The 14,506-nt window shown below is 33.4% G+C and overlaps 2 protein-coding genes across 2 annotated transcripts; both read left to right on the top strand.

Annotated features, from left to right (window-relative positions):
- Positions 1–3,285: 3,285 nt before the first annotated feature.
- On the top strand, positions 3,286–5,193 carry LOC133314843 (uncharacterized). The gene has a single exon (XM_061516370.1). The coding sequence runs from the start codon at positions 3,286–3,288 to the stop codon at positions 5,191–5,193; it is 1,908 nt and encodes a 635-aa protein (XP_061372354.1).
- Positions 5,194–10,811: 5,618 nt separating this feature from the next.
- Positions 10,812–12,585, top strand: LOC133314866 (protein FAF-like, chloroplastic). Its single transcript, XM_061516404.1, has one exon. The coding sequence runs from the start codon at positions 10,812–10,814 to the stop codon at positions 12,435–12,437; it is 1,626 nt and encodes a 541-aa protein (XP_061372388.1). The 3' UTR covers positions 12,438–12,585.
- Positions 12,586–14,506: the final 1,921 nt, after the last annotated feature.

Raw genomic sequence — 14,506 nt, 5'->3', positions numbered from 1 at the left:
TTGAATCAATCATAACCTATGTTCCCAATGTTTGAATAGCAAAAATTTGAGAGACATAGAGTGAGGAAGAGGAAGTTACATGGTGACACAAGAAAATGCGAAATAGAAATGATCACATACGTACATGCAGGTTTGATTTGACTCCAAATCGAACCATAACGTGCCTGAATTTTTCTAGGGTTTATCGATCCTCCATGAAAGTAGTTTTAAAGATGAAGGTGAGGAAGAGCTAAGCTAGAATAAAAAGCAAACAAAAACTTTGAAGAAGATGTGATTGCTGTGAATTGAGATTTGATGAAAGATGAAATAAATTAAGAAATGAAAAAAAAAACAAAAACTCCTCAATTAAATTAAAGAATGAAGAAATGAATAAGGTGAGCTTTTGTTTTTTTGGTTTTACTCAGGTCAGAAAGCATCTTTTTTTCTACGGTAATTTGGGACGTTAGAAAACAGTGAATAAAGTTAGGGATATTTTTGTAATTTTAGAATGATTTCATTAAATGTGGCAAAATACATGTACCTAAAGACCGCTTTTCTTGTAGTGAGATTACAACGGGTGTAAGTTGATCATGTCTCATATATATATATATATATATGTGTGAGTGTGTGTTGGGGGGGGGGGGGGGGGCAAGATCAATTTATATCGAAGTAAGAATAATAAATCTTACACTCAATATTAACCATTGATTTTCGTATATCAAATGATGGTATGATTGAATTTTTCTCATTAATTAATTATTAATTATCAATGAATTATAAATATTAGAAGTATGAAAATTAATAGTTAAAATTAAATGTAAGATTTATTATCCTTACACCGGTGTGAGAAGATCATGCTGAAGACCTCCTATGTATTATTGAATATGGAATATATATTTTGAAGATGACAAAGGATTTACAAGAAGTCTCAAATTGAAGATGGAGTGTGAAGATATAAATGATTAGGTATTTTAAATTTTTTTTTAACACATTAGATATATCACTAAGCATGATTCCAAGCTCCATTGCATTTCATTGCATAACATGTATTTAGCTATGTTGAGTGATTTAATAAATAAAATAAAGTAAAAATAATATATGTATATATATATATATAAAGAAATGAAAAAAAATGAAGAAAAACTACAGCGACTACAGCGTCCTTTTCATATTTTGTTACGTTGATTAGTTTGTTTTTAAAGGTATTATATATATATATATATATATATATATATATATATATATATATATATATATAAATATATAAAGAAAGGAAAACAAAATTAAATCTACAGCGTGCGTTCCTTTCTCTAATCTTTGTTTTACGTTGATTTTTATATATATATAAAGTGACTATTGTTTTACAATTGATTCTTCCAACGCGCACAGTTAGTGTTCAACTTTCTTTTGAATATTATATACTATATAATAATAGAAGCATAAGAGAATCATTAGAAAATAAAAACTCACAGACTTGCGAAAAAGAAAAAAAAAGGCGCTCTTTCTCTCGGTTCTTCACGCTGAAAAACAGAGTCATTTCTCATCTGAAAAATCGTTGTTCGTTTCTTTCATCTTTGATTTGCTTGTGAATGAGTGTTTGATACTACACCTTATATTCATCTCCCTCCCAAAAATCCCCAAATTTTCATCAACAATTTTTTTTCTTCTTGAACCCTAAACAAAGTGCATCACTGTTGATGAGTCTCTTGATTGATTTCTAAGTCAAGATTGGGTGATTTGAAGTGCTGTTCATGATTCTACAAGTTTGAAGGATTTAATTCAAAGATTCTTGGAACTAAGGTTGTAGAACCCTAACCACATTTTGTGTTTTACTTTGCTGAAAATTTGAGATCTATTGAGGTAATATCTTAAACCTTGTTTTGAGCATCCTTTGGTATAATCTTGATACTGGATATTATTGAATTAGTTTTCAGTTTTCTTGTTGATATATTGTGAGCATTCTGATTTTTCTATTTTGATTTTAAGTGAGTATAGTAGAAATCTTGATGCTCTTTGTGTAAGATTTGTGTTTCTAATTTTTTGTGAAAGATTAAAAAAAAAAAAATAAGAAAAATAAATAAATATTAAATCTGAATTTTTGTTATTGTTATACAGTGATTTAATTCAGATTTTTTGTTTGGGATTTTTTGTTTAGAAACCTAATCTTGAATTGTTCTAGGAATTTTATTGTTGAGATATTAAATCTGAATTTTCTGTTTTAATTAAGATATATTTTGATTAAAATTCAGATTTCTTGTGGTTTATCAATAAAAGATTTATCTAGAATTAATTCTGAATTTTTTGTGAAATTTTAAGAGAAATTACAATTCTGATTTTTCTGAATATAATGTGATAATTTCTTTTTAAATCAGAATTTTTAGTGTCTATCATTTTGATACTTGATATAAATAAATACAAGTTCCTTATTGCTGAAAATTTATAGTTTGTGATACACATACTTGTGCTCTAAATTTTCTGCATACATCATATCATTTTTGGAGCTTGTTGTTCTGCTTTATCTGATATATCAAGTGTGCTAGGACATTGTAATAGGTTGAAAAATTTTCTGTTATAAATCTGAGATATTGTATTGGTTGTTAAAGTGGAGTAGTTGTGTGCTGCAAATCTGTCCTAGGTGTGTGGGTGCAACCGAGTGGGTTGGCGACCTTGTGCTTGGCTTGAGAGTGTGTCTCAAGGCCTGGAGCCTCAAGAATCCACTAGGGAGAGTGGAGGTCTTGTGTGAGAGGAGTTGGTGAACTCCTTAGGTTCGGCTTGAGAGTATTCTCAGAGCTTGGAGCAGTGTAGGCAGTAGGAAGATTTTTGGTATTTTGTTTGATTGCATGTGTGACGCGTGTTTGTAAAACTGGTACACTTGTGATAAATAAAATATCTGCAGCTACTTCAGTCTGGACGTAGCAACCTACTTAGGCTTAGTGGGTGTGAACCAGGATATATCGTGTGTCCATTGTCTCTCTGGTTTAATTTCTGAATATTTTGTTTATAGACTGACAGTTACACTAATTCTATTATAATTGCTGCGTTTATACTCTATAATTGCTAAGGTACGCTTTCTGTTACTACATTGTTCTTAGCATTGCGAAAAACTATTTTGGGCATATAGGGATTCAAGAAAAATTGTGTAATTGTTTACTGAATTCAAAAAGATTTTGAAAAAGTTGAGAACACCTATTCACCCCCCTCTAGGTGTTCCGTAAGCGTCCTGTGTAAGAAGCCACTTGCCCAACAAGTGGTATCAGAGCTACGTGCTCTGAGTGATTGGCTATCTGCCAAAGAGTTAAAGATCCTATGGCTTCTTTCCATCAGGATATTCCTCTTGAGGGTGGTTCAACCAACCGTCCTCCGTTTTTCAATGGGATTGATTATCCTTATTGGAAAACTCGGATGCAGATTTTCCTTGAGTCAGTAGATCTTAAAATTTGGTATAGTGTAGAGGAAGGATATCAGCCTCCAACCACACTAGATGACAATGGAAAAATTGTGCCTAAAAAACACACAGATTTTACTAGAGATGAATTAGAGAAAGCCCAATACAACTCAAAAGCAAAGAACTTAATAGTTAATGCACTAGGCAAAGACGAATACTACCGAGTATCTTCATGTAAGACCGCACGTGAGATGTGGCTTATTTTAGAAACAACTCATGAAGGTACTAGTGAAGTAAAGCGTTCTAAACAAAATGCATTATCTAGAGAGTTTGAGCTCTTTGAGATGCATGAGGGTGAATCTATATTTGACATGCAAAAACGTTTTATGCATATAGTTACTTCAATGAATGCTTTAAATATTTTCCATGATGATGAACTGTTAGTTAACAAAATTCTGAGATGTCTTACTAAGGAATGGGATGCAAAGACTTCGGCAATCTATGAAGCTAAAGACCTCTCTACAATGTCAATAGCTACCTTATTTGGAAAGCTTCAAGAATATGAGTTGGAGTTAAACAGAAGGGCTAACCGTGAGCTTAACAAGAAGAAACAAAAGGGATTAGCTCTCAAGGTATCATCATCTCATTCAAAGGAAAGTAAGGAAAGTACTGATACATCATCAAGTGATTCAAGCTCCGGTGAAGACGACGAAATGACAATGTTTGTGAAAAAATTTAACAAGTCATTCACCAAATTCTTCAACAAGAAGTTCAACAAAAGAAGAAGAAGAGATGTTGGCCAAAGAAGAAAAGACAACAATTCAAGCAATGCAAACTCAAACAATGCTTGTTTTGAGTGCGGAAAAGAAGGCCACTTCCAAAAGGATTGTCCTAATAAAAAGAATAAATATGACAACGGCAAGTTCAAGAAAGGTAAAGGCAAAAAGAAAAAGAAGGCCTACATGGCATTCTCGGATGATTCATCAAGTTCATCAAGCTCCTCAAGTAGTGAAAAGGCAAACTTGTGCTTAATGGCAAATCTAGAGGATGAACATACCGAGGTATACTCTTGTCACTCTTCTAACTCTTTATGTGATAGTAGTTCATGTAATAATTCTAACTCTATGTGTGACACTAGTTCATGTGATACTTCTTCTATGATTGGTCCATCTTATGATGATCTATTATATGCTTATAAATGTTTGCAAGTTGAGAATGAAAAATTAACCTCTAAGGTTGAGAAAATTAAAAAGGAGAAAAATAACTTGCAAAACAATGTTGATAGCTTAACAACCATTGTAAATGATCTAATGAAAGACAATGAAGATCTTAAAAATGAAAATCTTTTTATGAATTGTCTTGTTGGATCATGTGATGATGTGAATCCCCCTTCCACTATTCCATGTGCTAAATGTGTTGAATTATCTAATGAAGTGGATAGGTTAAAGATAATGGTTGATAGAATGACTAGTGGGAGAGACAACTTAAATGTCCTCCTTGGTAGACAAAGGGTTGAATCTACTAAATATGGACTTGGCTTTCAAAAACCTCCCTTTGTTCAACCAAGAAAGACAAACCACTATCCACCTAGGTTCATGTCTAAGCTACCATTTAAGAAATGTACATATTGTTGCATGAGTGGTCATCTTGTATATCAATGTAATATTAAGAAATATGGCCTAAAAGGAACTAATCTCAAGTGGGTTCCTAAGAGGACTATAAATGTGAGCAACATTGCTTCAACATCTTATGGACCTCAACCTAACACATCTAGCATGTTCTTTAGCCCCAAGGTAAAGAACATGATATATGTTCCTAAGAAGACTTAGTGGATATGTATGTATCATGTGCCATGGACTGTTTTATAGTTATATTTTTTTTGCACATGATATCTAGTCACTATTTAATATAAAAGAAGCATGTATGGACTGTTTTGAACTATCTTTTGATACACATGCTTAGTATAAATATTGTGCTTAAGTGTATCATGCTCCTACCTTAAAAATATTGCTGTTAAGTTGTTAAATTCTCCACAAATCATTTATACTCAATTCTGCCCAACTTGGACAGCAATGATATTTGTAATATTTTCACCTTGAATAATGCTCATTTATGTTTAATATTGCAATACTAGTACATAGGACTATTGTGCTTTATTGTATGTATCAATTCTAACATGTAAGGACCCAAAAGAACAAAGGGTACCAATAGATCATATTATTTTTCTTGTGTTGAAGGTTTGTTTTAGAGCAAAAAGTACTAAATGGTATTTGGATAGCGGTTGCTCAAGACACATGACCGGAGATCTTTCAAAGTTCTCAACATTTCATAGACGGGAACACGGGAATGTTTCTTACGGTGACAACAACAAAGGAAAAATTCTTGGCTATGGTAATGTAGGTAACTCTTCAACTATATTAATTGAAAATGTGTTGTATGTTGATGGGTTGAAACATAATCTCCTTAGCATTAGTCAATTATGTGACAAAGGCTTTGATATAAAATTTAATACTTCCATATGCATAGTTGAATCTAAGGATGATAAAAATATTAGACTCATTGGACATAGATGTGATAACATTTATATGATTGACCTTGATAGTATGTCTTCTCTTGAACCTAAATGTTTGGTCTCTAAAGATAATGATGCATGGTTATGGCATAGACGAGTAGGACATATTAACATGAGTCAACTAAATAAAGTAATAGCCAAAGACCTAGTAATAGGTCTACCTAAGCTTAAGTTCAAAAAGGATAGATTGTGTGATGCATGTACAAAAGGGAAGCAAGTGAAAATCTCCTTTAAAAGTAAAAATGTGGTTACTACCACACGTCCCTTGCAACTTTTGCACATGGATCTTTTTGGTCCTACTAGAACTAAAAGCTATGGTGGAAACTACTATGCATTTGTGGTTGTGGATGATTACTCTCGATTCACATGGACTTCATTTTTGAAACATAAAAGTGATGCTTTCAATTCTTTTGAAACACTAGCGAAAGTCCTTATGAATGAGAAAAGTGTGAATATTGTTTCCATTAGGAGTGATCATGGTGGGGAATTTGAAAATCATGACTTTGAAAAATTTTGTGAAAATAACGGTATAAGTCATAATTTTTCTGCTCCTAGGACCCCACAACAAAACGGGGTTGTGGAAAGGAAAAATAGGACATTAGAGGAACTAGCAAGGACAATGCTCCATGATAGCAACGTCCCCAAACATTTTTGGGCAGATGCAGTTAGCACTGCTTGCTATGTTTCGAACCGTATTCTTTTTAGAAAAATTCTAAATAAAACCCCCTATGAACTTTATAAAGGAAGAAAACCCAATGTTTCACACTTTCGTGCCTTTGGTTGTAAATGCTTTGTATTGAATAATGGAAAAGACAACCTAGGTAAGTTTGATTCCAAATCCGATGAGGGTATTTTTCTTGGTTATTCTTTATCTAGTAAATCATATAGAGTGTTTAATAAAAGAACTATGATTATTGAAGAGTCAATACATGTTACTTTTGATGAATACTATGATCCTGCTAATGTGCCGCGAAAGGCAAGTGTTGAAGATGATATTGCAGGTGAATTTGAAAAGATTTCATTAAATGACCTAGAGGAAGCTCAAGCACAACCTGAACAATCAATAGCTCCTCAAATCTGAATTTTCTGTTTTAATTAAGATATATTTTGATTAAAATTCAGATTTCTTGTGGTTTATCAATAAAAGATTTATCTAGAATTAATTCTGAATTTTTTGTGAAATTTTAAGAGAAATTACAATTCTGATTTTTCTGAATATAATGTGATAATTTCTTTTTAAATCAGAATTTTTAGTGTCTATCATTTTGATACTTGATATAAATAAATACAAGTTCCTTATTGCTGAAAATTTATAGTTTGTGATACACATACTTGTGCTCTAAATTTTCTGCATACATCATATCATTTTTGGAGCTTGTTGTTCTGCTTTATCTGATATATCAAGTGTGCTAGGACATTGTAATAGGTTGAAAAATTTTCTGTTATAAATCTGAGATATTGTATTGGTTGTTAAAGTGGAGTAGTTGTGTGCTGCAAATCTGTCCTAGGTGTGTGGGTGCAACCGAGTGGGTTGGCGACCTTGTGCTTGGCTTGAGAGTGTGTCTCAAGGCCTGGAGCCTCAAGAATCCACTAGGGAGAGTGGAGGTCTTGTGTGAGAGGAGTTGGTGAACTCCTTAGGTTCGGCTTGAGAGTATTCTCAGAGCTTGGAGCAGTGTAGGCAGTAGGAAGATTTTTGGTATTTTTTTTTTTTTTTGATAACAAGATTTTTGGTATTTTGTTTGATTGCATGTGTGACGCGTGTTTGTAAAACTGGTACACTTGTGATAAATAAAATATCTGCAGCTACTTCAGTCTGGACGTAGCACCCTACTTAGGCTTAGTGGGTGTGAACCAGGATATATCGTGTGTCCATTGTCTCTCTGGTTTAATTTCTGAATATTTTGTTTATAGACTGACAGTTACACTAATTCTATTATAATTGCTGCGTTTATACTCTATAATTGCTAAGGTACGCTTTCTGTTACTACATTGTTCTTAGCATTGCGAAAAACTATTTTGGGCATATAGGGATTGAAGAAAAATTGTGTAATTGTTTACTGAATTCAAAAAGATTTTGAAAAAGTTGAGAACACCTATTCACCCCCCTCTAGGTGTTCCGTAAGCGTCCTGTGTAAGAAGCCACTTGCCCAACACATGCCCCATATATACATATATCTTATGAATATTGTTATGAATCTACAAATTTTTACATATTTAAGGAAGCCCAAAATAAGAAGGATCTTTACATAATTTGGACCGTCATCATATCTTAATTAACACAATCTTAAAGCATTTATGCTTTTTGTTTAATCCATTTTTATTTGATACGAGACTGTATGACTCGTACTCGAATTTTCAATGTAAACTTATTTTTATATATTATGAGATTAATCGTATAATGCACAAGTGGTTCCTTCTTAGCAGTAAGTTTGGGTTTGAAGTCACATATTTTGTTTTAGAAAAGTTTATATAATCAAAATAATTCAAAAGAATTCTTAAAAAAAAAAAACTTTGTTTTTTTTGGTACAGTACCAAAAATATTAATAACTTTGTTTTAGTGTGAATTAAGTTGTACACAAATTCTTGGAAAGGCTGCCACTTAATTATTGAAGTAATCATACTTAGATATTTTCTAATTAAATCAAATGAGAACAAGTGGTCACATAAAAATGTGTTTAAATTAAAATAATTTCGTAAATAGCATTACTCGTGTATTTGGAGTCTAATTATAAGTTATTATTATGCTTACTATTACAAAAATCTTTATCCTTTTCACACCCCAAATAGTTGGAATGTGATTCTTTCTTTATTTTGTTTATTGAAAGGACAAATTATGAGAATTTGAAAGGACTTTCAGATATTGTAAAGCTTAAACTCCACCGAATGTGCTTAGGCATTGCTCGTCCGAATTTGGTACCCCAACTATCTCTATCTATCAATTTATAGGATCAACCTTCCATTTTTGGGCTGAGGAGGAACTTAGTAACTTAGAGTACGGTAATTGTAATCAATAGGGTGCAATTGAAATTACAACAGAAATCACACTTATAAATAAATTGTTAAAAGTTTACCTTATGCTATTCGAGCTAAAAGAATTCGTATAAAGTGGATTTGATTTGGACCAAAACAAAATAAGCCATGAAATGAAGCTCATTGCACAATAGACAGTGGTGCTTGACAGTTGCCATGTAAATATCTTCGAGTGGCATCTGCCTTGGCATTGGGCAAGTCGACCATTTGGCTAAAATTGAAAAAAAAAAAAATATGAAAAAAAATAAAATAATAAAAATAAAAATAAAGAGCCTATGGCGTTGAACATAGTAGATAAGCATTGTAGGTTGAGTGGCATTGCTTTATAGGTTATAATAGGCAGACAAAACGCATCTGGTTACCCTATTTGCGTTCCTTAGTTCGTGGCAAAGCATACTAGTTGGCTTTCCATTGCTCTTTGTATTCAATCATTAATAATTTGTTTATGCTATTTGGTATTTCGTATGGTATTATTCTGTATACTCTGCTTTGAATTGATCAACATCATTACCTTTTAGTGTGAGCATCGAATGTTGGATGTCTTGGCCTTATATCTGTACAATACTTTCTACACGCGCAAATACAAACTACAATGACCAAACAGAAGAGAAAGAGAGAGACAAATGAAGTGAGGTTTGGATCCAAAAGGGGTCCCCAAAATAGAGTAATCCAAAAGACGTCACGCGCGTTCATTTGTTTCCACATACATTATTCCTTGTGATTAAATTATGGCGGTTATATTTAGGGTTACCACCGTTTTAGATTTATCATTTTTACTATTGTTGGATCAATTTAAAATTAATGGTTAAAAAAAAAAATTATTAGTTATTGATTTCAAATTGATGCAATGATAATTAATCAAATAATTAGAGTGATAATATTTTAGTAATAAATAAAATATGGAAAAAAGAATTATCATTTAAAAGATGATTTACACAAAATATGACCGGTCATACTTTGTATAAATCTGAAAAGTTACTTTTTTTTTCTCTCCTCAGTCACATCGTGTAAAGTGAAAAAAAAAGTAATTTTTTAAAATTACACAGATGAAGTCACACTATGTGTAAGTCACCAGAAGGATACAACTTGTGTCCTTTTAAATGACACACACTAAACCCATATTATATTTCACATATACTATTCTGATTTTAAATTAATAAACATGTAAGTGTGTATTCTTTCTCTCGATCAGGCTATAGGATTGTGAGGTGGGTTTATAGCCGCCAATCATATTGTCCTCCGTCAAAGTTGATTCCTTTGCTTCCTTCTTAAGCCATTTTCATCCAATAAATGTCACTTTCTGCCTCACCTAATTGGTAACGTAGTTGGGGTCCACTGAACACGGTTCTTATAGCTTTTGCCTTTTGGCCCCCTACAAATAGCTTCATGTTCCCCCTCCCTGCATTGCCATAAACCCAATTCATTGTTCCACAGTCATATCTATTTTTATCTACACACACACTACGTACATCATCGCTCACATACAACCCCTCTTTCCTTTGAAACTTGCACTCCCAGTGGTCTCTAAGTAGACCTCTGTTGGAGGCTGTTACGTTATTTTTGGTAATTAATTCAATTCAATTTTTCACACTTTGTTCTCATCCTACAACTAGCTTTTTCTATTTGTTTTCCCAAACCCCACATGCATGTTATCTCACCTTGCTTTGTAACTTGAAATTCCTTTGCTTTCAGCACACTTAACTAGCTAGATGCTTGAACATATTGCTCCTGTTTTTTGCGGGGGTGTTGTTGAAATGTGTTATTTTACGTTTGGTTCTAAATTTTGGTTTACTTGTGTTGTTGTGTGCAGCTAAGTGCTTTTCCTTCTCCTTTTTACAATTGGAGATGTCAGTTTCTATGACCATGAAGATACAATCCCAAGACTTATCTTCATCTCTAAAGATAGATGAAGAGACTATGACGATGCAGAAGCAAGGCATAGTCACCATTTTGGGGTTTGACTGTGATACAAACACAGCTTCTGCCTCTTCTCTTCGAAGAACTCTATCCGCAGACATGTCATCCAACAAATGGCTTCCTCAAAAGGGGTCCTCTCCCATGAAAAAGATTGCTTCATCTGAAGAACTCTTGCACTCCAAAACCATTCCTGATCACTCATTCTCTTCTTCCTCTGAAGAAGATGATGATGATGACTATGAAGAAACCAAGGAGCTGAAAGAAGCTGAAGCTGAAGCAGAAAAAGAAAGACTTGAAATTTGGAGTTCAATCCAACGAAACAAAAAGGAGGAACAAGAAAAAGCAGGACCATTTGATATGTGGAGCTCAATCATGTCACTGAAGGCCAATGATGAAATCTCCAAATCACTTCCAGTAACTCCTTATGTTCACCCTCTTGTGAAAAGGTCAAAAAGCTGTTTGAGTGAGAAGAGTCTCGAAATCTGCACAGAGAGTCTTGGATCCGAAACTGGCTCTGATGGGTTAATCCCCTCTTATCCACCATCTGAGATAGGGGATGCAAAGGAAGACAAAGAAGAGAAAGAACAACAACAACAACAAGAGAAAGTGAAAGAACCAGCTTATGAAGAAGAAGATAAAGAAGAGGAATTTGAAGTGCCTAGGAACAATTATGTTGCCGCTACCAAGAAGTCACCACCACACTCTTTCCCTCCACCACTCCCTTCACTCTCTTCTCGTCAAGTTGATCCTTCGCTCCACATGAGGCCCCACCGTGACAATGGAAGGTTGGTCCTTGAAGCTGTGTCCCTTCCTTCAATGAACAACTTTTGCGTTCAGCGCCAAGATGGTCGCCTTGTCCTCACTTTCCAAGAGCCCAATGAAGATGCTGAGAAGGAAGAGAATGATCGTATGGAAGAGTTATCGGAGGAAGATGATGATCAAGAAGGTGATAAGGATGATGAAGAAGAAGAAGATGTTGGTGATGATGATCATCATGATGATGATGAAGAAGGAGAGGAAGAGGAGGGTGAAGTTAGGGATGTGGAGACTGTGATAGAGAAAGCAAAGTTATTGCCAAGTGGGATTGGTAGTGCTCATAGGTTAACATTGGTGATGAATAAGCCAATTGGGTTAGTGAATAGGAACCCAAAATGGTCAGAGAAGTTCAATGAAGTGAACAATTTTGAGGATGTTAATGTGGTGGAACAAACTCAAATGGTACAATCACTGCCTCCAAGGCCAAGGGTGGCTCGGTTGATTCCATCAGCTTCTTTCAATTTAAATGCTTATGAATACTATTGGAGGACCAAGCCAACAACAAAAGCTGCTAACCCTCTTCCCCATCATCAAAAGAACAACAACAACAACTCTACCCTGCAGAACAATAGCAGCAAGATCACTGTCTCTGGGAACATGAACCAAAACTCAAATGAGAAACAAGTGCTGGTTCTGAGAGGGAAGAATGGTGACTACTTGGTTCACAACTTGAAGAGTTGCAAGGATTATAGAAGGTCGTTTATGTTCTTGGAACCCTATTGCATTGCCACCTCCTGAGTCATAAATACAACCTCATTTTACATGTACGGCCCCACTTCTAATCCAAAATCCATTGCTTAAACACTATTTATTACTTCATCCTTTTACATATCTATCCAGTTCCTCTCTTTCAGGGAAACTGTAGCTGTAGTGTAGTCAAATAAAAGAAAAGGTACTGGGGAGAAAGGGATAGTGGGAGGAAAGAATACTTTATGTGTAAGATCAGAGAAAAATGACTTGAACAATGTCATATCATAATGTATACGGAGATTAATTTTCTCATTTTATATTAAAATATTTTCTCATATTATATAAATTGGGTCTACAAAAAATTGAGAAGACAAAAAAAATCAAGATGGAATTCACCTTTTAATTGTGAATATAACATCAAAAAATTTATCATGTAAAATGAAAAAATTATTTTCATATATATATAGGGTAATATTACTCTCATGTAACATGAGAGTATATAGTTCTCTCATGTTACATAGAGAATCCAAGTAGGACCCGCTATTTAAAAGCAAAAAAAAAAAGGCACGATTTTCGAAGTGAGAGAAAAGGAGATAACTACCTCATGTAAAATGAGAGTAATATTTTCCATATATATATATATATATATATATATATATATATATATATATATATATATATATATATATATATGCCTTTGCTATTGGCTAATACATACACAATGGAATCTTAGCTCATCTTTCACTTTGTTGATTGTCTTGTCCTTTCTCTAAACTATCATGGATTCTTAACTTTATAACTTTCTTGCTTTTGTGTAATCCAATCGGGTTTCAGAATGGGTCGTGTCCTGCCTAATTGGTCTTATTTTTTGGGAACACCGTGATCATTCCCGGATATGTTTTTGCCTCTCCTCAGTTCAAGTTACGACGGGAAAGTGACTAATATATACATCAACCAAGAAAATTACAAAGCTAACATATATATATTATTGATTATATCGTATGTTGTTATTCTTAATTATATTTTCTCTGTGCATCCCTTGGCCTACAGAAATAAAAACAAAGCATCATCACGACATTTTATAATGGTATGATTAAATTACATGTATAACAAGATCGAAAAAATGATGACAACATCATCAACTTTAAATTGAAATATATTTTAGCTGCCATTCTTCTGTGTGCGGGGTGACAAATTACGAATAGAAATTAAGACAATACAAACTTTGGAATAAACAATTAAGATGGAGTGTGATTTTGCTTCCAATATGTTGCTAATGGTATTGCGTGTATCACATGTTATTCACTGCCTTTTCAGTACGTAGTAACCTACAATCTGTAATCCTATATCCCAAATAGAGAGAAGAGAACCTTCTTTTATTTACTTTGTCTTTTTATCCACCCACCCCATGAACGCTTACCAACAGTACTAGTTGCCTTTAATCATAGAGATGTCAAGAAGTGTTGTTGCCGAGCTTCCATGAATAACATGTGTATTGAATAAATAAACTTGATTTAGTTTTTTTGGTTCATTGGGCTTAATATACATTTAGTCCAACATTTAGAATTATACTTTAGGAGTTAATTTAGTTCAAGATCTAGAAATTTCTATTCTAATCAATTCCATGAAAGTTCTAGAGACTAGTTGCACCTACCACAATTAATATTTGTACTAGGCTAGTATAGAAAACTCTAGAATTATTTAGAGCCATTATTTTGCGGAGGTGCCACTAGTATAAATAGGAATCATCTCCATCATTTTGTATCAAGCCAAAAAAAGAGAGAGAGTTGTGTAGTAATAAAAACCTTTACTTTTCTCACATATTTTCCTCCCAACACTGTGTGATCTGATTTTCCCTCTCCTCGTAACCAAACACAATGAAAAAATAAAATCAATTTACTCTGATAACTTTTCCAGCGGTAAAAGTCCCTCCATTAAGTATTTACCCCTAACTTTTTAGGTTAATACCAAACATAACCTAAGCATAAATTTGTTGGTCATGATTATGCCCATCATTAATTATTTAAGAGAGATTCTAATGTAAATATAGTAGGTATTTTTTTTGTGTGGTTATATATAGTAGGTATTTAAATTACCAATTTACTTGATTCATTTTT

This window comes from Gastrolobium bilobum, unplaced genomic scaffold (assembly GCF_033153095.1).
Source record: "Gastrolobium bilobum isolate Gb01-03AN ecotype WA unplaced genomic scaffold, APGP_CSIRO_Gbil_v1 utg7295, whole genome shotgun sequence".
In the NCBI taxonomy this organism is placed as follows: domain Eukaryota; kingdom Viridiplantae; phylum Streptophyta; class Magnoliopsida; order Fabales; family Fabaceae; genus Gastrolobium; species Gastrolobium bilobum.
Note: the sequence above shows the minus strand (reverse complement) of the source record. Positions and strands in the feature narration are given on the sequence as shown.

What these genes read in the sequence shown, in the direction of transcription:
- LOC133314843 (XM_061516370.1), top strand. Translation starts at nt 3,286, where the DNA reads ATGGCTTCTTTCCATCAGGATATTCCTCTTGAGGGTGGTTCAACCAAC.
- LOC133314866 (XM_061516404.1), top strand. Translation starts at nt 10,812, where the DNA reads ATGTCAGTTTCTATGACCATGAAGATACAATCCCAAGACTTATCTTCA.